The sequence below is a fragment of the Tigriopus californicus genome, chromosome 9, assembly GCF_007210705.1.
Source record: "Tigriopus californicus strain San Diego chromosome 9, Tcal_SD_v2.1, whole genome shotgun sequence".
NCBI lineage: Eukaryota > Metazoa > Arthropoda > Copepoda > Harpacticoida > Harpacticidae > Tigriopus > Tigriopus californicus.
Window position 1 is genome coordinate 13631740 of NC_081448.1, and position 26274 is coordinate 13658013.

The window sequence follows — 26274 nt, forward strand, 5'->3', positions numbered from 1 at the left end:
CCCTCGAACCTTAACCACTTGCTTCCTACCAGAAATGAAACTTCTTAACCAATTGAGAACCTTGCCTTGGATCCAAATCTCATGGAGCCTGTTAACTAAAAGGCCATGATCTACCATATCAAAGGCCTTGGCAATACCAAGATAAACTACATCGACTGGTTCAAGGCTCTCTAGTCCTTCAATAACTTGCTCTATATGTTCAATCAGTTGGGTAACCGTGCTGAAATGTGCTCGGTACCAATGCTGGCTAGGAGGAAGGACTTCATGAATATCGAGAAATTCAACAAGTTTGAACTTTTTGATCATTTTAGTTATGATTCTGTTAGCAAAAAGTAAGTATAGCGTAAAACAAGTGATCATTTTCACAAATTTTCCTCTTTTGGTTGAATTGTAATGTCCATTTTTTATGGCAAATACAAGTACAACGCTTGAGCGCTCCTTGGGATGCCTGATGTTAAGTTGTAAATCGAGATTACACCCTGGCACAGAAAAAACACCGGATGGTTTTTTGATAATATTTACAGGCACAATATATCGACAATGAATAACTTTTATTGAGACATAGACGAATGTCTTTTCCATGTTTTTGGTTATTGTTCTTGGTATGTTCCACAACAAGTTTTTTTTTCCGCCTTCAAATTTGCGACGTGTTTTCAAGCTTTCTCTGGAGATGCTCAGCTGTAGATGAAGCCATGGCATTGAAAAAATATTTCATTAATTTTAACCATAAAACCATCAAAAGTATTTTGTTTGAGGGAGTACCCAGGCCATTCCCCCTTCCTCTTAAATAATAAAGGAAACGGCATGACAACGCAGGGAATTGGGAATCGATGGTGGAAATTAAAACGAAATGATACCTTAAAGAACGATTTCAACATGGTCTGAATAGGAGATGCTTCTTGGATGGATGTAGTTCAAGACCACCATATAAGTTTTGAAATTCAGATTGGATGAATCAGTATAATTATCAGTTTAATAACAGTGAAAATGGCGACCGGAACGAATTGATGGGTCAGGTCGTACATGGGCGAGATGAAAATAAAGAGACCCATGATTAGAGGGCTCCATTGAGGAAAGCGCTCAAAATTGGCCCTCGTATGGTATGATGCGTTTTTCAGGCCCGTTGTAGCGAATATACCAACTTTGTGATCGTTTGTTGGTTTCTTTGTTACGCTTTGTTACGAAGTCCGATGACAGCTCTCTCGCTCGGCCTGTCATCTGATGATGGGTTACCAAATGAAAGGATATTCCTAGAGCTCTAGATATGCCCGTGGTCTCAGGAAACATTAACGATTAGCTTGCCGTAGGGAATTATTGTATATAAATGTTTATTACAATCACATACTATGTTGTTTCACTCAACAAACGAGCAACATGACGCCAATTGTTGTCCGACAAATGACCGACATACGCATTTCGTCCGGGGAAGCTTGCGCTTTTGTCAGAGACAGGGGCTTCAACAAGAACGGGGTCATTTCTTCTCTTGGGTTTCCCAATCATCCACCTTCAATGTAGGGTTAAAATGCGTATGACGCAACGAGATGTTGTTCTGTGTTCCTCAGGTGCTGTATTTATAATTCGGCAGAAACTGAACAAAGTCTCCCTGTCTTGCTGCAATCTGTACACGTTCTTTACTTAAGATAATAAAAATGATGTTATTCATCATGCCGTCAGAAACCCAAGATATTTTTGGACCAAGTCCGTTTCTTCCTTCAAGTCCAGGTCTAAATGATCGTCATCCTTCCCAAGTCCGCCCGTTTCGCTTTTCATGCGTTTGACGGCCTCAGACTTGGCCTTCTTCACATCTTTTTTGAACTCGGCCTTTGTCTTTGAATCGGAGCTGCCTGCTTGATTCCTTTGGTCCTCTAGGGAGGTCAAAAGCGCGGCTTCAATCATATCGGGATTGTCTTGCACAGCGGCAATAGCCTCTTCAATGGAGTTATTAGTTTGCCGGAGAGCTTCCACTGCAAAATCCTCACCGATGCCCATGTTCACCATGGTCTGGACAAATCCAATGTTAACAAACCGCCCATCTTGGGTTTTTCCGAACTTTTGTCGCTTTCGCTTCCGCTCCACCTCCTCTTCTTTGACACGCCTTCGCTCTTCTCTCTGATTTTGAGCCAAGGTCACAGCCTCAGCCAGGTTTCCTTTGGTGGCCCTTAAGGCCAACCTGGCCTCTTTCTCCGAGTAGCCCAAGGCCACAACCTCACTTAAAGCGTCCTCAGACACATCAAGTTCGGCCAACTCGGATTTAGCCAAAGCCAACAGAGCCCCGGCTCGACTTTTGTGGCCTTGATGAAAGGCGGCAATCCCTTGGAGTAGGTGCATTCGCACGTAGATAGCCTTCTCGGTATCAGCTTGACCTTTCACTTGGACCACTCGTTCCATGTCTTGACCATAGCTCTTGCGCAATAGGTTCTCACATTCCGAGAGCCGATCTTCGGCATTGGGCAACTGAGACACATTCCCCAGCTTCAGGTAACACCATGCAATGTCCAGATTCAGCAGAGCTAAGGCCATTGGAGTGCAAAGAAGAGTTATTATTGCATGGTTTTCATTGCTTGATGATTACTTGGCAAACCAACCATAATTATCCACTCGATGTAGAATGTCGGATCGACATTGGGAGTATTCGCTCCTGGCTTCTAACAAAAGGATCAAGGCCAAATCGTAGTTCTTCTGCTTCAAAGCGAATCGACCTTTTTCGTGAAGACTCATGGCAATGATCAAGGCCTTTCGTTCAATATCCGGTAGGTTCAAAGATTCGCCAGTTTGATCTAGAGAGAGAGAGAGAGAGAGTGAGAGAACAACCATTCAAATATCAAATGATACCTTTTTGCTTGTTTATCATAATCCCAAATCATTTATTTACTGGCAATGGAGAGACCGGGTCCGGATCCATCGTCACATCCAAGTAATTTGGCATCTTGAATGGTTTCGTTCAAGATCTTTCTTTGCTCATCCAAAACTTGCAGGGACTTGTCGTTTTTGTTGAGACTGACAATCATGAGGACCATTCCGGGTTTCAAGCCTTGCTCCAAGACGCCCAAGTCGTTGTTGATGACTTTGCCGTTGGCAACCAGTTTGAGGGCATCCGGAGAACATTTCACAATAGTTGCCACGGATTCGGCCAAATCGCATCCGCGGGCCTCTCGGTTCACTTCAACAAGGTTCGAGACGGATTCTTTGACGAGATTTCGAGGGATCTTCAAGCGGAGCTGAATCTGTCCGGATTTGTTGAGAGTGTCACGGGCGGCCAGTTTTTCTAAGGCGTTACTTTGGAGGTATCTATGATCAAAGGTGGGTGTCAAAGATTTTGTCATTAGACCTCAGTTTTTAGTTCTTGAAAATGCATCAGTAGAGTAATATTTTGCATTTTTTAATCTTCATTTAGACGAAAATATCCTTGATTTCTATTGGTGGCAATATAGGTTATACTATTCCGTGGAATGTAAAAAAAGAAGTTGGGACGAATTCCGACCTTGGGGTTGTCAACATTCGGATTATCCGGATATGCCCTTTTTCTTTGTCTAAGACTAATATTTTATGGACAACTATATCACTCGCTTATACTTTTGCCCCTTGGTTATTACCATGGGTGGGAAAAATAGTTGATGATTTTAGTTAGAACAGTTTACTTTTAGGCTACGAAAATCAGCCACGTTAAGTTACACAAAAAAGGTGAAAAAAGCTAGTAATTCAAGTGATTTTCGATTTAAATTACGGAATTATTCTTGCTCCATTGGCTGAGAAATATCATCGTGCTTTTCAGTCAACGAAAAATTTAATTTCAAAGTAGACTCAAACACACAACGTCTAAGTTCAGGTTCAAATTTTGTAGTATTCTGAAATCTTTGTCGAGGAAAAATTGAATAAATATTATTTGAGATCATTATCTTCATTCCGTGAAAATCTAAGACACTCTTGTACAACAACTTATGGTAAGATTCGTCAAAAACCGAAAGACATTGCTTTGGGTTATTTATTAACGCCAACTAACACATGCATCCATACATGAATGAAGTCTAAAAGCTACAATTTTGAATAAAGCTCTCCTTAATGTTTTCTAAGCTTGACGAAGATCTTTCAATTACCCCAAAAACCTCGGTTGTAAGATATGTTATGGTTAAAAATCGTGACAAAATTCTTTTTGTCCACCGAACGGCCAAAAAAGTTTGAACTTTGAATTCAACCTTACAAAATATCTGTCCGACCCTCTGTTATTAGATTTATTAGTTTAATTGTATTAATAAGGTCATTGCCAGGTTGACTCACTTGATGCCCTCCATCAGAGTCATATCATCGATGCCCAGAACAGGTGACAGACTGCAAGCGAGTTCTAGCAATTTGTCGCCTTGAGGAATGCCCTCCTTACAATACGGCTCTACCCACAATCTGAAAAAAAAATAGGATAGAAACAAAAACTACAGGACGATCTAAAAAGTGCACACACATGCTTCCACATACTTGATCCCGTTTTGATTCAAGGAGTTTCTGATCTGGTTGAAGACTCCTTCTCGAACCAATTCTTCATCCTCCACAACTGGAACGGCGTCATTTGCGTTAGCCTCGTCATTCCCAAAGGAGTCTTGAGAGTCCATATCAGAGTTGGACGTATTTTCCACTGAAATTGCAAAGATTGGCACTTCAAAAATAACTTTCAAGGAAGCTTAGTAGGGCCTAGCCGTGTTTATTACAACGAAGTTGTGAAATCGAAAACAAATTTATCTTCGCCCAACTTTCGCAAGATCCGGGCAATATTCCGGCAGTCATCAATCCCACTATGAGGTCGGCCCTCAAATTCCAAGCCAAACTCAGTGAGCATGGCCGTGAGATGTCGGGGAAAGGATCGATGACTCTTATGAAAGCTCTTTTTAATATTAATCCAGCGATGTAAGTAATCCGGTACTTGAAGCTGACACAATTCACACTGAGCGGGAAGCATCGTCCGGAGGTCCCAATCTCCACATGACACGAAACAAAACCGAGATTCTAGAAGCGCCTCTTCTCGAATCCAGTCTTGAAAGGCTTGGAACACCTCTGGAAAGGTTGACTCGTTTTGGACCGTCTCTTGGAGAATGCCCGTGAGTTCAGAGCAAAACACACTTAAGGTAGGATGGTGAACGGGTTTCACGTAACGATGAAACTCGGCCACAACGTCAAAGTTCCGAGCATTCACTTTGAGACACGGAAATTCAATGATTTCTTGAGGTTTGATGGGCTGCTTGTGAAGACAGGTGGCCTCGAAGTCAATGATCAGGAAGTAGTCGAACTTTTGAGGTTGGAACGGGCCGTGACTGGATGACTGAAGTAAGCCTGATTGTCGTTCCATCATCCAACTAGCTTTGAGCACTTGCCTACCACTGGAAAAGCCACGACGTAACATTCCTTGAAGGCAAAAAAAATCCAGCAGTCATAAACAAGAGACGAACAGGATTTGAAGATTTTCCTCAGGGCATTTTATTCATCTTGTCAGAGCAGCGATTGCACCACAGTTTGAGAATAACGCCGACATCTGACGTCACTAGGCATGGCTTACTAGCAAAGTCGAGGTGAATATTAGAACTTGATTTTGAAGCTTCTGCTGGCACCATTTCACATTGCACAAGTTTGTACTATCTTGCAAAATTGCAAAATCAATCAAATTGTCTTCATGCTCATCTGGAGCTTGACTTATACCTTCAATAGTAGTTTTCATGACCACAGTCCTGCACTTTGAGCGAATACACACACACCTTCACGGATAAATACCCACTTTTTATTCGCGGGGTCGGTCAAAAGAGAACCGAATGAAATCCACCTGGATGTCCACCGATGGTTTCTTATGGTGCTTGTAGGTCGCCGGAAGATCATAGCGCAACTCAGCCAAGACCTCGGCCTTCACTCCCCAATCACGGGCTTTCTTTAAGATATGCTCACGAGTCGCGGTTTTATGCAACGAATACACCGCAGTTTTGGCCATGGCCAGGCCTTGTTGCACGAACGTCATATCAATGCCCTTGTTATGCTTGGTGCCAAATGGCGGGTTCATGATAACCGTGTCAAAGGCCTTGGCATAAACGTGTTGGCCTTCATCGGATGCCAAGGCCATGGCGGTCACATCACACTCTATGAGTTCAAAATCGGAGGCATCCATGTCAAATTCGGCCATGTTGGTCATATAGATCTGACCCGCCTCCGGATCGATTTCGAAGCCTTTGACGTGATGAGCACCCAACATCAAGGCCCCGATGGATAGCACGCCACAACCACAGCCCAAATCGGCCACTTGACGGTCTTCCAGGTCGTGGAAAGAGGTTTGCATGGTGTGCAACATACACGCGGCGATATTGGCACTGGTGGGATATTGTTCGAGCAAAACTTTGGGCGTGTCAAACGCCTCCACGCCCTGCAAATGGGACTGGAGTTGATTGAGCTTGAGTCGGCAAGTCATGTTGAATGCCAGAGGTCTCAATCCAACTGGATCTAGTCTTATTTGGGCTGAAGCCGCGGAACCACAGGTAGAATGGAGTTTCCGAAGGCGGAATCTTGAGGAATAAAGTAACCAAATGAGCTCTTGTTGGCCAATTCCATGGCCGCTTTCTGCGCTTGCGTCAAGATGGAGGGCACATCGCCTTGTTCCATGGCCTTGGACAGGGTGCCACTGGCGGGTCCACCACTATTGGGCGTGTGATTGGGGGCCGGACTGGCGTTGGCGGCCGAGGGACCGAGATTGCCTTTGGCTAATTGCTTCTTCTGCCGTTCGAGTTCCTCCAAGATTTTGCGCTGTTGGTCAATCTTACCGGAAGACGGATTGCTGAAAGCCAAAGAGCCCCCCGTGGCCGCAGCCGCCGTTCCCGCACTTACGGCAGGGCCGGAAGCACCCCCGCTGGTCGAATTCGGGGTGTGGTGAGACGGATTAGCGGCCATCGCCCCAGGACTGGTCCCGTCAAGCCCGATCCATGGAATGATGCGAGGCTAAACAAAGGCCTGACAATGCGTGGATCATGGATCGTGGATCGTGGTGGGGAATTCCCCCGAGAGGAAATGTCACAATGGAAGCCGGCCGGTTCAATCTGGAACACACGATGAAATGATGGGAGAGGGTGTGGAACTCAGAGAGAAGGCAGGGGCCAATGCGATCTGGATGAGATCTTGGGCGGGATGAGGATGTCAGTTCGTTCAACTAGAACAGCTAGAAGCCGCCGACAAGGCCGACAAGCAGAACACGGCTTTGTTTTGTCTGAACTCTATTTCTTCCTTTGTGAAGACCCCAGGTTCCGTGATTTGAGTCTGGTCACTTTGGCATAGATCAAAGTAACTAAAGCAATGATTCCCCTGCAGCCTGCCGAGGACCTTGTCAGGCTTGAAAGCCAATGTCCTAAAGTTTTAATCAAATGAGCAAAAACACAGGGAAAGGGTCTATTGGAGCACATAAGTAGCGTGAGCACGCCAAATGTGGAAGCGCTGATCTAAGTGCTGACCCGGAAATTGGTCAAATTTCAAGGGTTTAGCTTAAAAGTCAAACTAGAGAAAAAGGCCAGCAGTTTTGAAGACACTTTGGCATGATTGTGCTGCAAATTTAAGCTTCTTTCCTTTTAGAAATAGTTTCCTCAAAACATTTTGACTAGTTGGGTTATGACGGAACTAAATAAACTTTATTCATGATCCATGAAACCTCGAACTCATCAGGCTGATGAAAAAATATTTGATGTTTTCGTCTCTTCGATGTCAGATCTGAGCGTGACGGGACTTCTACAGGAGAATTGGTTTGAAAAACTTTGAATTTCCATCGGATCCAAAACAAAATGAAAACGCCTTGGATATTGTAACATGTATGGTGAAATCATACTGCTCTGCCTGAATGGAAAAGTGCGACTTTATGACGATGATATAGTTGCCTTCTGTTGCGAAGAATTGAATGAATCATCTTTTTCAAATTTGAAAGAATAGAAAATAGCGTCTAATGTCAATTACATTTCAACACAGGCAAGTCTCGTTTGACCATCACTCAACGTTATTCCAATGGTTACATCGATAAACTGGTCACCCTTTAAGCACGTGTTTTTGTGCTACGAAAGTCGTTGTTTGTTAACATTCTGCGCTTGTTTGCCCCTAATCCAACACTTTGGATATCCCTTGCTGTCTTAGCCTCAATATATTGCCTTTTTCACAAATTTTGCGATGTTTGCCCTTGTCACCACATTGCTGTTGTGCCAAAATTCTGTTGGACACAGTTAGAGTCATGAGTGTCCAAAAAACATCCTTTATTCTTGAGAGTTTGACTTAATTATTTTTTGGGCGTTGCTTATTTAATGTTTCAAATCCTGGGTTCTCTATCAGTTGGCTTTTTTTGGTTATTCAGGGAATTTAAAATGTTTTCAGGGTTGTTGTCTTTTTTGTTTACCATATACAATGCCATTGGCAACCAATTCTTTAATATCTTTTAAGTTTTAATCAGTAAAAAAGAGTGAATAAATGTTTTTCATAAAGTTTCATTTTCGATTGAATTTTCGGCAATGATACACTTTGGGGGACATAAGGGAAGGGAGGGAGCGTCAGAAGCAGTAGTAGATTCTGGGCATGTTGCTCCAAAAGCCCCTTCAAGAGTACCAGTGGGCTTGTTTGGAGGGAGCTAAGCATAGATGGGTCAAGACATGGAAAAATTAACGAGACACAACTACTGATTTTAGTATCCAGTGAAGGTCAGGTCATGGAGTGAAAGTAATGGCCTCCAAAAAGAAAACTCTGATCAATATATGTGAGCTGACTGAACTCTGAAAGGTTCATGTGAAAGGTCCCCATTAAAAAGCCAGACGTCACTGGTTTGTATGTTGCCTCTGGCAAGCTACCAAACTATCACAAAATGAGAAGACAATTTGCAATTTAATTGCATTAGAAAATGATTTGTTTGAAACCATGCCTTCTGTAGGGTCACAACCAATGTATTGGCATTCGCAAAGTGTCTGGTCCTCAAATTCTGAGTACGATCTCCAGTCTTAGATTAGGAAGTTACAACTGACGTAAATAAGTTCTTTTGAACATTGCCGAATTGCCAATTTTCCTAATCTATTAAGTCAGTTTTCGAGATGGTGTGCCCATCACTGCCGTTGCCGCTCGTTGTCAACGGTCCCTCAATGGTTTTTGATTGCGCACACTTGCGCCCCCCTCACCACCTTCCCTCGTCTACCTACCTTACTGCTGCTTCTGTGTGTCCCCTAAAGTGTAGTTTAACCGAATTTTCGATCGATTGCACGATTTCAAGTTATGTATATATTTCTTTTAAATAAAGATTTATTTATTCCTAAGAATAAATGAAATGGTGGTACAAAGACCAGTTGGCCAGAATAACGGATCTCAACTAAATTTCTACATCCCGAAATAGAAAAAATTCAATTATTTTAATAAAATATTAGTAAACTGCGTTGGTGTCAGTCAGCTATGTTTTGGAAACAGAAAAGTTAGCTCTCTAAAAAAAGAAATGCAAATCCCTGCTAATGACATAATATAGTGTTATGTTACAATGCAAGAAAATGCAGATAAAGATAGAGATAATATATCTGGCCAGGAACGATCAACTTAAGCATGATTCTACCACCTATTGCACTGGGTTCAAAATCGGAGAATATCCTTAATAATACAATTAATGCATTGGTTGATCAGACATTTCATGAAAAGCAAAAATCATGATTGTGATTGAAATTGTGATTTTATTTGTAGGAACAATCAAAAACTTTGCCATCAAATTTACGTCCTAGACCGCCTAATCAGATTCGGAAGAAAAAACCCTACGCACGTTCACTACTATGTAGCAGTATGATTCCGGTCCATTTCAAGATCAGATGAATGCCTTCCTACAAAATATCCAATAATTGGCGATGAATTGATGGAAGAAGGAACAACTATATATTCGTCGGTTCTTATCAAAAAAGCACAACAGATTAAGCTCAGAATCGGCCAGCTCTTTTTCGGCCGGTGAATTTCGAGTCCGGTCGGGTTTCCAATCCCTTCCTTCGTCGTCTCTCTTTGCGCTCCTGTATCCATTCTTTGCCGCTCTTCAAGCTCTTTCCGCGCGATTTCCGGATTCTATCACGGGTGGCCTCATTTTGCACGGTCGTCGAGGAGGCAGAGTCCACACCCAAAGCCTTTGGCATCCTCGAATGGGCTGAAGAGGTCATGAGCACGAGGAAATATTTTTTGGCCTTCGTACTGTTGGGATAGTCCACCACCAAGCCCCCGGTGAAACCGGCCTTCATGGACTGGGACGTGATCATCTCGATCTGATGGGCATTCTCGGGGTAGAACTGAAAGACGGCTCGACCACCTTTGGACTGTAACAAGACTTGGATTCAAAATGCAATCTGTAACTCCATGCAGGTCAACCCTTGCCACAAAAGACCTTACCAAACTCGCGAACAAGGACGAGAAGAACTTGTACAAGCGCTTATGCGGTTTGTGATAGGATTTGTCGGCATTGCACAACCATTGCAAAGCACTGATACTAATGGCCCCATCAAAGGATCCAGGGCGAAACGGGAGACCGTCGCCCAGATCACCATGCACCAGATCGCCTTCCACTTCGCGCTCTTTCGCCACATCTGGAACAGGTACCGCTGGATATTAGTTGGCCCAAGGGTGATCGGGTGAACACTGTCTTTTATTTCTTTTTACCCAACATGGACTTTGAGATGTCCACGCCAACCCAGAAATGTCCATTCTCTTCCAAGCATTCGCCGGAGAGTCCAGAGCCGCATCCTAGATCCAACACGAAACAGGGCTCGTCATCGGGTAATGCAAGGAGCTCAATCGCTCGCTCTGCCATTCCATTTTGGATTTCGATCATACGTGTGCTGAAAGGATAGTGATACTTCTCTAAATTCGGTTTTAGGATTTTCAGGGCTGGTAGATTCAGACTAAGAACTTGAACTGCTCTCCCCCTCTGACCTTGAAGAGGGTCTAGTTCTCGGTGACATAAAAGGACCAGCGTCTTAATCGTCTGAAGTGGGATAATCTTGCCAATGTTTAAGCTTTATTTGACAAGATGGTTTAATTTGCTAGCTTATTCATATTTCTATTGCGAAATTACTCCCCCACTTTGAGATGGAAGATTATGTGATATTGATAAGTAGTCACCAGCAATAAGGCTATTACCATTATCAGTTTTATAATACTACGACTGAAGTTCCCGCAATGAAGATGATGATAATCGGCTTTCAAGGTTAATGCCTGCCAAGCATGGGCCTCGTGGGCAGGCAAGATGCATTTCTGTATTTCATTTCTAGCACGGATTCATCTTGATGTCATTATTATGCGAGTAATGAAGCACCGTTATCAAAAAGGGTGTAGACCAAAGTCTTCTGGTCTGAAATTATCGAGGGAGCCCAAGACTTGCGTGGCGCTCTTGGTCATTTCCGCCGTGACCTCGTTCCATTCGGGGACTAACACGCACTGCATACCCGCCGCTTGCGCCGCATCAGCCCCATTGGGCGAATCCTCGAACACCAAGCAACTGCTGTAATCGTCGGGTTTATTCTCTTCAAACCGATCGGCGCACAGCAAGAAGATGTCCGGCGCGGGTTTGCCCTCATCCAAGTCCGGATCCGTTCCGTTGACCACGTGATGAAATCGACTGAACAGGTCGCCATGGTTTTGGACCTTTTTCTTGAAATTTCCCCCACTCGAACTCGTGGCCACGGCCATGGGTATCTTGTGTTTCTCCAGATGGGAGACCAATTCCCACACGCCGGACTTGACTTGGCATTGCGGCAACTTGTCTCGTAAAAGCTTGATGTATTTCGATATGAACGCCTCCTCGGTGTAGGGCAAGTTATAGAATTCTAACATCTTCGGGACCAAATCTTTCTGTCGCATTCCTATCGATTCCATCTTGAACGTTTCGTCCGAGGCTTGACCGTGCTCGCCCAAAATCTGCGCCGTCACCTCATTATAGTACACATTGGTATCCAGCAACAAGCCGTCCATGTCAAAAATCACGTGCGTTACGGGCTTATAATCGAAGGAAGGTAAGCCGAACATTTCGGGCTGGAACAGGTGCGCATTGTCCAGCACCAACGACGCCTCGGCGGGTGCTATACCGTCCTTGAACTCCGCATCAGGAATCATGACACATGGCATGCCCGCCTGAACCGCAGCTCGAACCCCCACGGGACTGTCCTCGATAACCAGACACTGGTCTTGGGTCGGAACCCGCGGCTCAAAGCGAGACAAGCACAGACTAAACAGGTCCGTCCCTTGGGCCTCATCGCTCGTGACCACGTGGGAGAACATTTCAAACATGCGTGAATGATCGCGAGTCTTGAGCGCCAAACTCTGGGCATCGCGACAAGACACGGCAGCCACGGGCACGCCGCACTTGAACAAATGATGGACGAGCTTCAGCGCTCCGGGAAGCCACGGGACCGAGGGCCAATTCTCAGAGAGCCGTGACTCTTCGCGTGCCAGCCAATCGAGCGGACTCAATGGCAAATCAAAGGCTTGGATGAAGACTTCTGCGGCGGCCACGGCACTCAATCCCATGGTTTGGGCTCGTAGATCGAGGCTGTGCGTGTGCTTGAACTCGGTGAGGATCTCGGAGGCTGCCTGAGCATACATGCTCTCCGTGTCTAAGAGCAGACCATCCACATCGACAATGACATGGCTCACGGGCTTGAAGGCCCGTGCCCGGGGAGAGGAAGCCGCCATTGTGCCCAATGCTCCTAAATGAGGCAAGACCCGCAAGAATCCCAGGATGAAGTCAAGGAGAGAACGAACGGGTGTGTTCAAGGATGAGAATGAGGAGGAAGATAGATCTAGAGGTAGAGGATATTCGACAAGGTCCAGGAGTCATCCAAGTTCGTCGTGCATGCGTTCAGGGACTGTTTCAAACCGAAACACATGACGGATGGATGGATGGGTGGATAGATGGATGGAACAGCTGTTGGAAATGACCTCGAGGTTCCGAGATCACTTGAGTTCAATGACTGGCTCACACAGACTGAAGACAGGAGGACACATCCTCGATCGAACGAATTGTGGACGAACTATGGACCCGGTGCAGTGCTTCCAGAGGGGTGAAGGAATAAAGCGCCAAAAAATGGGCGCAAAGCGCAAGATTGGCAAAAAAAAATGGCGACTAGTTCGACGCGATCCTCAGGCTTTCAATGGCTGTCAGTACAAGATGTTTTACTTAAGAATTCCAGGGTTCAGAAATATTGATTCTGTTTCGCACTTTAGAAGATGTTGGTTTTACCTTCAAAGTGTGCTTTTTTAGGTTCCTGGTAATCACTCACATGACTTTAACTGATTTCACATCAATCATTACTTTTATTGACACTAGTTAGATATCATTGACTGAGCATTTTTACCACTCGTCCAACACTCAGGAAACTCAGGAGAGCTAGAAATTCCAATCATAAAATAATGGCAAAAAGCAATTCCTCATGCAAAAGGGGACATACATGGGAGCTTACTGAGCCTTGCTCTTTTCTATGATTTGGATGTTTATGACATGAATTTGAATCTGCATGCACAAGGAAAAGTTGGTTGACAAAATCTCATGCTGACCTCCACAGCACTTCCAAAGATTCTTTTTTTTCTACTCCATTGGCTGAGACCCTTAGGTTTAGGTTTCCATTAACATGTACCTCACTCAGCCCAAATTCTGGCCATGAAAGTCCTGCTTTGTAGGTAGGAAATAGTAATGTGTAAAGTGGAGGTTTGGAAAAGTATTTACTTCAAGTGAAGGACAAGGATTGATCTCTTTTGGAACCAGAACTCTAATTTGATTCAGCTGAGCTTTTTACTCTTATTGGATTTGTATTTAGGTTTCGATTCCTCCGGAGCTTTTTTGGGCATTTATTTCTACTCATTTCCAAAATTTATAATCCCTCTTTATGTCCTGTGTAAAAACTGCTTCCAAGTACGTGACAGACATTTCGTGCAAAAAGACTGATAACTAATTGAGTTCTTTTTCACCTTTCTCAGCACTGATTACAATAAAACACGTATTTTTGGGTGCGTTTGTTGAAAGCTCAATAACTGAAAAAAATCAGTTACACTTTTTCGAGCCAATTTAGGGCAAAGATTCGAGGTGAAAGCGCAAGATTTGAAGACACTGACCGGGTGGTCTATTTTTAGGTGCGTGGATTCTCAAAGTGCACGTACTAATTCGAGACTAAGAGCGTGATAGTGAGTGTTCAACGATCACAAGTATGACATTTTCGAACATCCTCATCTCGACCAACAGGAAACTGTCGGGCATGACACGATATATAGTTATACATATCTTAGATCTGACTTGGTAACCAGCGAGGCAGCGAGTCCTAAGTACATATCACATAGCCTTGACCAGATAAAGCCAAAAGCATGCATATCAATATCGTGAAGACATCTGTACTGTGATATTACATACCAATCAACTGTATTATCATTCTGACCATTTTACTCGATAAAGACCAGACAGACTGACAAAGAGTGGCAATTAGATTTTCATTAATCTTATCAGTCATCGCCGGATCTTTTTGACTCTTGAAATTTAGATAAAAGCAAGACATGGGCCGTAAGAATCACCAGCAATCTTGATTTAGTTCAATGAAAGGCTGCAAATCGAAATCATTCATGTTTCCAATCTATGCGTTAGTTCTGGAAGGATCTTACCTTCATACTGGAGGCACCTCCTCCTTTTCTATATTACGAACCAATTTATTATTCACTTAAGGTAACTTGATGAGTCCAAGAAAACTCGGGTCATGTTCAATGACAAATAAATATATCTTGAATAATTACAAAGCACTCCACAGAGAGCCATTAGATGGAGTTGCAATTGAAACATGCACTTTTCGGTAAACATCAAGCGAACTTGTGTGAAGTATGCCATAATGGCCAAATCGGGGCCAGGAAGGATAATATTCGTGCCCACTTTCGGGTGGTTCTTAGACGTTCTCTTCAGATGGTTTCATGCCATAAATTTGATCCTAAACTTTCCGCGGAACTTGACGCGATACTCATTTTCGTGAAGAACATTTGACGCCGATTTCATTTGACTCAAGAACCTGGTTTCCATCACAAACCAATTTTCAACTTGATGTGACTTAAACACGCGTATTCCCACATCAACATATTTTCTTCACCTTGACATTTCGATGGCGATATCTGGCATATATATTCTAATTGTAATCAAACCTGTCGATTCTGGCCAAATTCAAGCATTGCCAAAGATCCGGCTCTTTCAAAAGCATTGGCCGGTTCTTCAAGTTTCTCCTGCTCAAGGCCTAAAGAGTGGTGATTGACCAAGCCATGAACCACTAGAATATGGACGGGGAGGCTAGGCTATAAGATTAACATTTGGAAAGTGAGTGAACGCATTACATTTGTCTGCCAATGAGACGAACACCAAGTACCTGCAATTGGAAGATTCAGTTTTCAGCCTGATCGAATCACCCGATCAAATTTGATGCCCTCTCAAAACGCATCACATGACACCATATGTACAGTGTCTTCTTGTAATCAATTACAGGAAGAGGGTTATAGCTCATTTATTCTGAGCTTGTAGAGTTACCTAGTGTCTTTCGAGGCGACTTGGTTTTGTTCAGCCATTCGATTGAGATGAAAGTTGAAATTTATAGCTTTGGCAACCTGGCGTCGGGCTCATTGAAAGAAGAGCGCAATAAGATGCCGCTAGTCGGAAATGCCATTGCTTGACCCTAGCCGCCTCGCCGATATTCCAGTGGTTCATGATCAGACCTACCCTGACATTGCAGATCCTCGACATAATGGGGCTCAAATTAGTTCGACGAACAATTTCAACACTTCAATTCAACCCCAAGATGTCCGGGCTCGTCCAAATTACGCCCCTCCCTTGCGTACCGCGGTAGGGCTAGGCTTGACAGACTTACTTTTGCGTATATTTCCGGGCCTCAGTTTCATTGTAGAACTATCAACAGAAGAAGAAGAAAGTTTCTCGCACATGAGTTCATCAAAAATGGATGGATGGATGGATGGGCAGGATTGAGGATGACAGATCGAATGAGCATTCGAGTCAAGACATGAACTTACCACATCCGGTGGAGCCTGATGTTCAGGGCGACGAATGGAGGACATGGTTCCTAATTAATCCCACACAGGTTTCCTAGACCACGATTGTAATATTGATCAAAATAATGGGAATAGTAAGGCCTGTGTCTTTCAATGATGCAAATACATTGCGCACGTGTTGTTTTGAAACCAATCCCGGAGCAGGGCTTCCATCAAACTGGGGAGAAAAAGCGTGAAAACGCACGATTTAAGGCAACACGATTAATTAGAAAAAAAACACTGTTTCCAGTTGAAGTTTACATTTAAGTGGGTGTGACAGTATACTGTGTCGAATAGTTTGAGCCAATCTCAGGTCCAAAACTGTCAAATTTGCGAGGGGTAGGTCAGCTCTTCTCTTTTCAAACATGAATTTCATATTGATTTTTCATGAGAGCTTCCAAACTATTAATCTCCCCATATTTTGATCTGGCATAATGTCACAATTTATGTACTCTTTCCGCTCAATAAAAAGACGCTCAGAAAGTTCCTCTATTAACAAAGGGCTTAAAGCGCAACTTTACGCGTAGGCGCAAGATATGGTGGCTCTGGCCAGGAGCTCAGGATGACGGAAATGAACAGGGCATCGGTCTTCATCAGAAAACTGATTAAGATATCTAGGTGTATATAAATCTAAAAAGCTATGAAACATAGCCTTATGTACCAAAATGGACAAAATGTTGCATTGAAGCTCGCATCTTGCATTTATACTTGAATGTTACATCTGGGTTTATAGAATATTGAAATTAAATGATAGGATATCATTACCAATTAGATGGAGGTAGATTGATTTTATAACAAATATAGGTGTCATGCCTTACGTATGAAAGACATTTTGACTACACATTTTGTTTTAAGGAACGGCCCCTCTTGCACAGCTGATCGAATGGTCACCTGCTAACTAGGCTTTGAAGTCATAGTGAAGTGTTATGGGCGGATTGCGTCACACGCGTCAGGCATCTAATCACTGATCTAAATGAGAGGTCAGATTGAAAAAAAAAACCACCGTTGGTGCATAGAAAACCTTGGTTTAAACAAGTGGTTCCAAACTTTTTTCCCAAAAAAAACAAATCATTACGTTTAGAACCTTCCGATGATCTCTCATCATAAAAAGCCTTCAGAAAAATTAAAACGGTTACAAAATGCTCATAAATGAATGTCGAAGGAGAGGTGATGTGTAATGTGTTAGTAATGGGAAATCTCCAGTTTTTAAGTGGTCTTACTTTTTTTGATGGGTTGTATGACATTAAATAAAAAGGTTATTGTGGGACACAAATAAGAGGGCAGTGTAATTTATCAGCATAATTTGTTTCGAATTGATATCTCTTAGATCCAGATCGATCTCTTAAAAAAGATCGGTCCAAACCAGGGGGGGAGGGGGTTAAGACACGGCTTTCCGGTTGAATTTCGCGTGCTGGTTCGTGATGTCAGTCCGCGTATGATGTCCCGGAGACGCATAGCCTTAATTCTAATAATAGTGGTCTGAAAATTTACTAATCATGAAGATTAGATAATCAAATTGCCATGAGATCGCCAAAAAGATTACAAATTTAATGCTTTTCATAGTCAATTTGACTGTGAATTGAAAATATAACTTTATTTTATGTTCCTTGAAATATGCCGTTTTGAGGGCATGCACCGCCTCAAACAGGAAATCCGTATTCTCAGCCATGACATGATTGCTCATTTTAGCCTTGGCCGTACAGCAGAATGCCGTTTTGAGGGCATGCACCGCCTCAAACAGGAAATCCGTATTCTCAGCCATGACATGATTGCTCATTTTAGGCAAAGTAATCTTTATCATGTAATAAAGTCCAGAAACCAATCAAGAAAGTCGCCTTGGTCAAAAATCTGAGAATACTTGTTGCAAAGGTCATTGAGGGACTGGAAAGGCATGAGTCAGTTGATGTTGTCTATCTTGATTTTGCCAAGGCCTTTGATAAAGTAGATCATGGCCTTTTGTTGAATCAACTTCATGACATTGGGATCCAAGGCAAGGTTGTCAATTGGATAAGAAGCCTCATTCATGATAGGAAGCAAATTGTTAAGGTTGAGGGATCTCGTAATGACATACATGATGTCAAGTCAGGTGTTCCCCAGGGCTCCATCTTAGGGCCCCTCCTTTTTATAATATTCGTTGCCCCGCTTCAAAAGCTTAGTATTACCGCCAGTCTCTCTTCTTATGCTGACGATACAAAGTTAGTTTCTAGCAGGAATGGCCAAGATTCCACTAGCCTTGCAAAGGACCTAGAAATAATCTATTCTTGGGTTACGAAGAGTAGTATGGCCCTGAACGGAATGAAATTCCACTCAATGACCTTTGGGTCAACTCCTTTGAATACTCCACTCGTAGATAATGGAGGTAAAGATACTGAGCAGGTCTCATCTACGAAATATTTAGGTGTAGTACTCCAAAAAAATGGAGAGTTCGATGAGCATATCCAGTTGAAGGTGGGTAAAGCTTTTCAAATGTGTGGTTGGATTTTTCTCACATTTAAGTCCAGAGACAGCATCACGATGCTAACTCTGTACAAGTCGATTGTTCAACCACATCTTGAATATGCTTCACCCATTTCGGCTCCAATTAGTTCAGCAGGTTTGCAAAAGCTGGAGCAGGTCCAAAGATGTTTTTCTAGGAACATTGAAGATATGAGAGAGCTCTCGTATTGGGAGAGGTTAGAAAGGTTGGGATTGTACAGTATTCAGAGAAGGTACGAAAGGTACCTGATACTGTACGTCTTCAAAAGCATCCATGAGCTTTGTCCCAACCCAGGATTTAGGGTCAATTCTAGTGACCGTAGATGCTTAATGTGCGTATTGAGAGCACCTTCAAGTCCTCGAGAATCCAGGCTAGTTCGAACAATGAAGTCCAACTCTCTTCTTTCTCGGGCTCCTTCATTGTTTAACTTGCTGCCCTCTAATATTCGTAGGGAATACGTAGGCCTTGTTGATCTGGTTGCATCTTTCAAGTCAGACTTGGACAAATTTTTAGATAGCATTCCTGATCAACCATACATTCAAGGACTAGCTCGGTCTGCCAACTCAAATTCGTTGGTAGACCAAATATCATATAAAGATTGAAAGGTAATAAATAGACGCAATATGACTTTTCATTTAATACTGCTGGGTATTACATTCCTTCTAACGGTTAGAAAAGCCCGTGAAAAACTAAACAAAAAAAATTGATGGTAAGTTCAAGGAACATATCCAAATTGAAGTGAGTAAGGCCTTTCAGACATGCAGATGAATATACCGCCCTTTCAAATCCCGTGATGAAAACTTTATATAAATCAATTACTCAGCTGCACTTGAAGTATGCATCCCCTGTTTGGTCTCCCATGACCGCAACAGGTCTAAGTAAGATTGAAAGAGGGCAGAAGAGTTTCAAAGAAAATATTGCAGGCATGAGCCGTTTAAGTTATTGGGATCGGCTCAAATCCCTGGAACTTTACAGTGCTCAAAGAAGATACAAGCAATAGATGATTATCTACAAGTATAAATGCCTCCTTCACCTTTACAATAGCCCGGGAGTTGTACACACATTGAGCAATAGAAGTGCCATTAGCTGTACCATTCAACATTGCGTGAATATAATGGACAACAAGATTTTTTGTTTTGAACAGAGGCCCTGTCTTGTTTAACCTTATGTCTGTTGCCCGATTTAAATTCTACGATTAAGATGAACCTTTGTTAAGTTTTAAGTATGCTCTTGATTGATTTTTGCAACTGACTAACCTCACATTAAGGGATGTTTCAGAGCAGCAAACTAGAACTCTATATCAGATCAATTTTTGATCAAACATGACTTACTGGGAAATCATCCCCAAGCATTGGTTAGAAACCTGTAAAAAAAATTAGTAATGAAAAAGTTCTGGCACGTTTTCTCTTAGATTTGAATCAGACAAGGATTTGTCTAACAGAGTACAAGTATTTCTTGTTTTGTTAGTCAGATTAAAGTTTATGCTTCTTCAGTTGTCAAGATTATCGATAGAAGAGTTTTGAGCATTCACTGGCAAATTAAAACAACATTAAGGTGAATTTATTGGAAGAGATTTAATGTGTCCTTTCAATCCTTGCAGTTGTGAAGTTTTTCATTTGTAAATGTCTTTGGGTTGTTATGGTTGGCCTTCTAACATTGCTAAACAACATAAGTTTCCTAAAACTTTATAAAAAGTGATTCATTGAAGAGGTATAGGCCTAGTTGTGACATGTGTTTTATCTACTTGTCCTTGTATTTCTCCCCTTTTCTTGGGGCGCGGAGTGACGTCACAGGTGACAGTAATGGGCAGCCACGTTGGTTCAAGTTAGAGGGCTCTATGTAGAGTTACTGGCAATTGCTCTCTGGAGGCTCAAAAAAGGTGCAAATGAGGACAAAAATTAGCTTCTTCGACAACATTGTGTGGCCTCAAAAATCCCCAGAATTTTTTATCACTATAAATTTATCAAGGAATATTGCATATTGCTTACCACCAGCGGCAAAAAAGTGCCATGGCTTGCTTGGGCAATCTTAGGAGAGCGGGACAAGCTTGAACCCTAGTGTTTTGTTTTATTTTAGCACTACCACGACTTGAGTCATTATTAATACAGTTTTAAATCAAAACATTGACACATGGACACACAAATCATTCAAAAAAATATCAATATGATGCCTGCCAATCAAATCTTTGTATTTCCAGCCTGAAGTCTTTAAATCAACATACTTGATTGTCTCTGGCTCATAATATCTTCAGTGGCAAAACTCAGCTCAATTCATTTATCAATTCCGTCTGTTTATCAAGTTTGAAGCACTTGAAGCACAGATTTTTTTGAAGTAAGCAGTTGACTTTTTAGAATGAAATTTGTACCTATGCACCTGTTTAATTCAAAACTGTAACATTTATGGTTCAGGCCATGGTAATGCCAAAAAAGTGGACCTCTTGAAAATATACATACCGATCAATAACCTTTGTGTTGTCTATATTTGAGATGGTGTCTTTGTTTTTCAAATCAATACTCTTCGCTTTTTAAATGTTCTAATTCAAATGCTCTGTTTGTCCATGTCGTTCCCTCTGTTTAGATCAGTGAAAGCGACTGGAAAAGGAGGAAGAGGAGGGGTGCTGGACTTTGTGATCCTACATTGCCAAATCAGCCGACGAAAAAACCAAAATCCCCCCTCCCCTCAAAATGGATCATAGATATCGTCAAATTTTGGCAAATACTTCGTGCAAAGAAATCACCAACAACGCTAAGAAAGTTTTGTTTTATTGCCAATTTTTTGTGCAAATCCAGTTTTGTGACTTTTATTTTTCAGTGCCTGCATTTTGGCTTTGATTTTGGATTCCGATAGCTGCGGTTCATTTGCCTCGGATTTTTCATTTTTCCATGATACACTTTGCTTCAAGAGCTTGTCAAAAGTTGTAAGGACATTCATAGCTTGAGCCTTTTGATCTAAAGCTTTTCTATTAATTCAAGCTTTCAAAGTTTTCAAAGCATTGTTTCAAGATTAACAGGATTTCCCGCTTGGAAAAATGTATGTCAACACCTTAATTTCAACTCAGGTTCCTCATGATTTATCTAGAGCGGTAAAAAATAGTTGATTAAATAGGGCAAAGTAGTGGATAAAAAAGCTGGGAAAATGGCGAAATAGTTGGGAAAATAGTTGATAAAATATGCGGAAACAAGCATTGAGTGGTGTATTTCTAGAGTTCTAACAAACCACAACGGGCCTAAAAAGGTAGCTAATTTAGAAATTGCTTTCCTAAAACTTCCAAAATTGAACAGTCTTCCCTCAATCTTGTCAACCTGAAGAAATTGTTAGGAAATTACTTGGAAGTTATTATTGCTTATGTGAAGCTTTCCAGCAATATCAGGCTCAAGTGGTCTTGGAGAGAAGGCTTCAATACATCAGAAAAGCTGGGCGCGGCATGGCTAAGTACCTTTACAAAGCGTTTTGTCCGACGTACCCGTAACTGCAGTTCCACGCCGGGCAGGTTTGAGCTTTGTTCGGACAACTCCCGGGCCATGGAGTATGTCCTAGCTCACCCTGGTTTAAAACTTTAGAACGTGATCTCGATGTCTGCCATTTTGTTGCGTTTTGTTGTGCTTTGTTTGCTCTTGTAGCATTTTGTTCAAACAAAAGTAGACAAAATGCGAAGTATGGACGAAATAACGAAATATGTGAAAATGGCAAAAAAGCTGGAAAAAGTCAAAACATGTTGAAAAAGCTATTCGCCTTTATCACAGCTACAGCTATAACCAACTAGGTTTGCCTGGCAAAGAGGGTTGCTCTTAGAGGGGAAATGTTCTTTAATTCTCTAGAAATTACTGGATTAAAAAATTCAATGATTGCCTAGAATCTGTAAGTATGCATATGTGAACCTAACTAAATTCTGCGTAAGTTCCCTTGACAAGCTGTCAGTTTGGAAAACTGAAAGGCAGGTATTTTTATATCTTTAAAAATTGCCAGTATAGTAGAACTTGGCAACATGAGTCGTCAAATAGCAACCCTTGAGAGAGTATCTTTTGCCGAGAAAGGAAGGCAATACCTAGACCTTGATACAAGTAGCGCCATCTTGGCGATTATATTTTTTTGAGTTGCTCTAACAAATGTAATCTGATTGATTGTACTTGATGGTACAAGAATATCAGAAAAGGAAGATTTTTCTTTAGGAACAACCACAAAAAAATCATGTTTTTCTTTTTCAAAACTTCTAGCAATGTAATGGAAATATGTAATCTGCTGATTGTCTTAATGTTTCCACAACAAACAGACCCACAAATTCAGTTTTTCCCCAAATGGTGTTAAGGACAAAAGTACAACCACAAGAGGGTGAGAGCTTGTGGTATAGAAATATCTGCTAGGGAAATTTTATTATATTTGAATCAATTTGTCAACCTTGTCAATTGAAATGAAATAGAAAATAAGCACACAAGAAAAAGAATAAAACAATTACGGGTTTTGATGTCTAAATCAGGTTCAATAATGCCAGAAATTGTCTGGATGCAAAAGAATGAGCTTTCCAGTCTCCATTGGAATCAACTTGACCCCTCAGACATGCCTAAAGATAAATTGTTTTTTTTCAACTGTCAACAGCCACTCTTTCAATGTTCAATTCTATATGAACGGCAGATTTTGAGCTAGTTAGTCAGTAACAGGGCAAGTAGCTTTTCATAACCATCTGGAGCGGCTTTATACCCACCCTGTTCCTGAGCACCCCAGGGCTATGAACCCCAGTATTCAAGCCGGACAGAGTTCACGACCCTAAAATTTGAACTTGACCGAGTTAACAACCCATGTACCTGAAACCTGATGCGGATTAGAACCTGGGCCACAGGCAATATAAGGATTATATGAGGGTGGGATGATATGATCTTGGGGCATTCTCAAAATATCAGGCAACCCTACAATGGCAAATATCCCATGGTCATAAATTCCCACCCCTGCCTTCCTCCTGCCGCTGACCACCATGCTGTCACCCCGACCCGCCATACCTACTACCTTCGGCTCCACCTCAAAAGCAGAGGGCGCTGCCTCCGCTAGTTGGGCCTCTATCAAGCCATTCTATGGAAGGTCCGACTTTACTTTCAGTTTCGTTATTTACCACCACACCATCCTCTGCCAGCCCTGGAGCGCCTGGAGCTCCTGGCGTGCACGCAGTCCAGGGGGAACAGGCCCCCAGTCCCAGGCCTGAGTGTCAGCACGGAGCATTGATTTCCACTCCACGACATTGATCCCATCTTCCACCATGGTGAAAAAGGTAAGTGGGCCTGTGGACCCTCCATGTTTTTTGAGTAGTCCACACAGGTGGTCGGAGTCGTTGGTCCCAAATATCATGTAACGCTAAGACGTGAGTTAGTCCGTCATCAGGAAGGTCTAGCAGGTCTAGCAGGTCTAGCCATTGAAGCCCGAGTCAGCCTCCGGCCTGGTCAAGCGGGCCAGACGGGTATCCGGCCAGATCGTCTTCAGCCCTCGCGTCCAGATCGACTCGAATCCCCAGCCCAGGCCAGGCCTCAGAGGTCAAACCGACGGAAACGCCCCCTTGAGAGCTAGGGCTGGGAAACGCCCTCGGTGGGTCAGGTGGAGGTGGCCGTGAATGAGCATGGTCTTGTACGATCATCCGCCGGATGCGGCAGGCTCCGCCTTGCAGGTGAAGACCCATCGGGACCTGGGTCGCTCTCTCTCTCTCTCTTGATGTATCTTTATGTATGTATCTGTATCGGACTTGGTGCCACAGAGACGGGAATCCTTTTTATCCCCAATTTGGATGACCGTCGGATCTCTGTGGCACGATGGATGGGCTAGGTTTCCCCAGTGAAGAAAGAAAGAGTGTGGGTTCGAGACCCACTAATCCACGGGAGTAACCCCTGGGTGGCCCCCGGTCGACCCCGGTCGCCCCAGACAAGAGTGTTCAATCGAGATCCAAAATTGGGTTCACCAGATGGGGGGGGGAAAACAAATCGCCGGACCAAATGGGGGCTCAAAATGAAGTGTCGAAAACGTGGGCCGTCCCATTGACATCAGTATGAAATCTGAGGGCCCTTCTCGGTTAGCTCCAGCCTTTGGGCAGGAACTGCATTACCATGACATGCTATAAGAATGACGGGCTGGGATTGGCCATCATCTGGACGTCGGACTGGATTGGGGCCTCCGACAGACTGGTATGCCAAACCGGCCAATGGGGCGGGGTCACCCGTTCCCCTCCCCGCCCCTTTTTCTTTCGAGCCCGTCAATCAATACCTGGGTAGAAAGAGCGAATTAGCCAGTTAGTGGATGGAAAACCCCTTCGAGTGTCCTTGGCCTCCCTTTCGTCCCAAACCAAATCGTCAGGGGATCAAACCCGACATGAGAGGGCCGTGGTTCTGACTGATGTCTTTAAATTCAGGCCAATGAGGCAGGGTCCAAGATGCTAAAAGCTAAAAGTGGGCACATCGGAGTCACATCATTCAGGGGCGACCCAGTCTGCCCCGGCATTTGTTTCGACATTTCCGCCCTTTGTCCCAAAAAATCAGACCCATCTTCTTGTTGATTGTTTTTCTTCCATTTCATATTCCGGAATTTCTTCCATTTTTTTCTTCCATTCTATCATTCTGCCATTCATCCCCCCCCTTCAGGTCCAAGTTCTGTACGATTTCGAAGCCCAGCCCGACACGGGCGAATTGTCCATTGTGTGCGGCGAAGTGCTCACCGTCATCCGCACCGATGTCGGCGAAGGATGGTGGGAAGGCATGAACCCGTCCGGGGACACTGGACTCTTCCCCGAAGCTTATGTTCGGGTAGGTTACCATCATGACCATGTCCCACTCACTGCCCCATTTAATTTGACCCTCCTGATGCGGATCTTCTGTCTGTAGGAAATTACGGACGATCCGGATGACGGGGGTCCACCCTCCATGGCTCCGCCGCCCCTACCGCCAGATTATTCTAGTCCGGGCTCGGACAACCACACGCAAATGGGCTGGCAGGCGCCCGCAGCCAGTCACGCCGCTCCAGCTAGCACAGCCAATAACGATGATTGGGGCAACGGGGCTTGGGGCGTGTCAGCCCAGCCCACGCCTGATGCGGGGGCCGATCCGTGGAGTCAACCGGCTGCCCCACCAGCGACTGCCCCTGTGGCCCCAACCCAGCCATATCAAAACAACCAGGTACACCACAGAGCGTCTCGCTCACCCTGTTGGGTTGGTCCAAGACTTTTTGTGAAGTGAACGAACTAGCAGAGAATGACATGTGGGGCTGCTAATTGAAAAACCGAGATTGATGCCCAAGACGAGGAGAAATGTTATCTCTTAGATAGCTATTGGGTATTTGCTGAGCACCTTCTTTGACATTCAAGTATAACCACAGCGAAAAAATTGAGAGTAACTGGGTTGATGGAGACCTTTAAGGACAGTCATCCTCCCTCAGCTCATCTGTCTTCCTTGGTCTTGCCAATTGGAGTAGCTCTTAGTTGGTGGTCTCGTCCACCAAAATTGCTGGACGGTTTCTCTCCAGTGAACTCTTCAGTTAGGTTCGTGCCTCTCTCGCGAGAATTTTAGGATTTGTTTGTTTTCTGTTTTTGGCGGAACGTAAGCCCTAGTAAATATGATGCTTCATACAGACCCTTCACGGATCTTAAGCTTTTTGACCAATTCATATTCATATTTTATACTCCGTTTTGGCTTATTGGACACGTGTCTCATGGTTAGGGACGGGCAAAATGTGCAAAATAGCAAAGCCTTTTAGAGACAAGCAAATCCAAAAACTACGTCTAA

General features: G+C 43.4%; 7 protein-coding genes across 9 annotated transcripts in view; 1 reads left to right on the top strand and 6 right to left on the bottom strand.

The window, feature by feature from the left end:
* Positions 1 to 1320: 1320 nt before the first annotated feature.
* LOC131886394 (NEDD8 ultimate buster 1-like) lies at positions 1321 to 4673 on the bottom strand. The gene is made up of 5 exons (XM_059234702.1): positions 4468 to 4673; positions 4276 to 4395; positions 2873 to 3288; positions 2586 to 2777; positions 1321 to 2510 (listed from the first exon to the last, which is right to left on the bottom strand). Exons 1-5 carry the CDS (start codon positions 4599 to 4601, stop codon positions 1663 to 1665), a joined length of 1710 nt encoding a protein of 569 aa, XP_059090685.1. The 5' UTR covers positions 4602 to 4673; the 3' UTR covers positions 1321 to 1662.
* LOC131886408 (ERI1 exoribonuclease 3-like) lies at positions 4625 to 5386 on the bottom strand. Its single transcript, XM_059234720.1, has one exon. The coding sequence runs from the start codon at positions 5384 to 5386 to the stop codon at positions 4694 to 4696; it is 693 nt and encodes a 230-aa protein (XP_059090703.1). The 3' UTR covers positions 4625 to 4693.
* Positions 5387 to 5755: 369 nt separating this feature from the next.
* LOC131886409 (rRNA N6-adenosine-methyltransferase METTL5-like) lies at positions 5756 to 6433 on the bottom strand. Its single transcript, XM_059234722.1, has one exon. It carries the CDS (start codon positions 6431 to 6433, stop codon positions 5759 to 5761), a length of 675 nt encoding a protein of 224 aa, XP_059090705.1. The 3' UTR covers positions 5756 to 5758.
* On the bottom strand, positions 6337 to 7210 carry LOC131886411 (SOSS complex subunit C homolog B-like). Its single transcript, XM_059234724.1, has one exon. It carries the CDS (start codon positions 6907 to 6909, stop codon positions 6472 to 6474), a length of 438 nt encoding a protein of 145 aa, XP_059090707.1. The 5' UTR covers positions 6910 to 7210; the 3' UTR covers positions 6337 to 6471.
* A 2652-nt stretch (positions 7211 to 9862) lies between these two features.
* Positions 9863 to 16203, bottom strand: LOC131886405 (probable 18S rRNA (guanine-N(7))-methyltransferase). 2 transcript variants are annotated; one of them, XM_059234717.1, is made up of 5 exons: positions 16033 to 16203; positions 15873 to 15910; positions 10651 to 10829; positions 10384 to 10577; positions 9863 to 10310 (listed from the first exon to the last, which is right to left on the bottom strand). In XM_059234717.1, exons 1-5 carry the CDS (start codon positions 16075 to 16077, stop codon positions 9927 to 9929), a joined length of 840 nt encoding a protein of 279 aa, XP_059090700.1. In that variant the 5' UTR covers positions 16078 to 16203; the 3' UTR covers positions 9863 to 9926. The 2 variants fall into 2 exon arrangements, with proteins under 2 accessions (XP_059090700.1, XP_059090701.1); XM_059234718.1 differs by lacking the exons at positions 15873 to 15910; positions 16033 to 16203 and adding an exon at positions 15725 to 15747.
* LOC131886400 (pseudouridine-5'-phosphatase-like) lies at positions 11191 to 13267 on the bottom strand. The gene has a single exon (XM_059234709.1). It carries the CDS (start codon positions 12679 to 12681, stop codon positions 11311 to 11313), a length of 1371 nt encoding a protein of 456 aa, XP_059090692.1. The 5' UTR covers positions 12682 to 13267; the 3' UTR covers positions 11191 to 11310.
* A 7423-nt stretch (positions 16204 to 23626) lies between the features above and the next one.
* LOC131886390 (sorting nexin lst-4-like) overlaps positions 23627 to 26274 on the top strand; it is a 5990-nt gene continuing 3342 nt past the window's right edge. The window contains exons 1-3 of one of the 2 annotated variants that reach the window (XM_059234696.1): positions 23627 to 23783; positions 25138 to 25299; positions 25378 to 25668. In XM_059234696.1, coding sequence (XP_059090679.1) covers positions 23772 to 23783; positions 25138 to 25299; positions 25378 to 25668 — 465 coding nt within the window. In that variant the 5' untranslated portion in view covers positions 23627 to 23771. Of the gene's footprint in view, positions 23784 to 23886; positions 24174 to 25137; positions 25300 to 25377; positions 25669 to 26274 lie in introns of those variants that run through there. The other variant, XM_059234695.1, reaches the window with a different exon arrangement.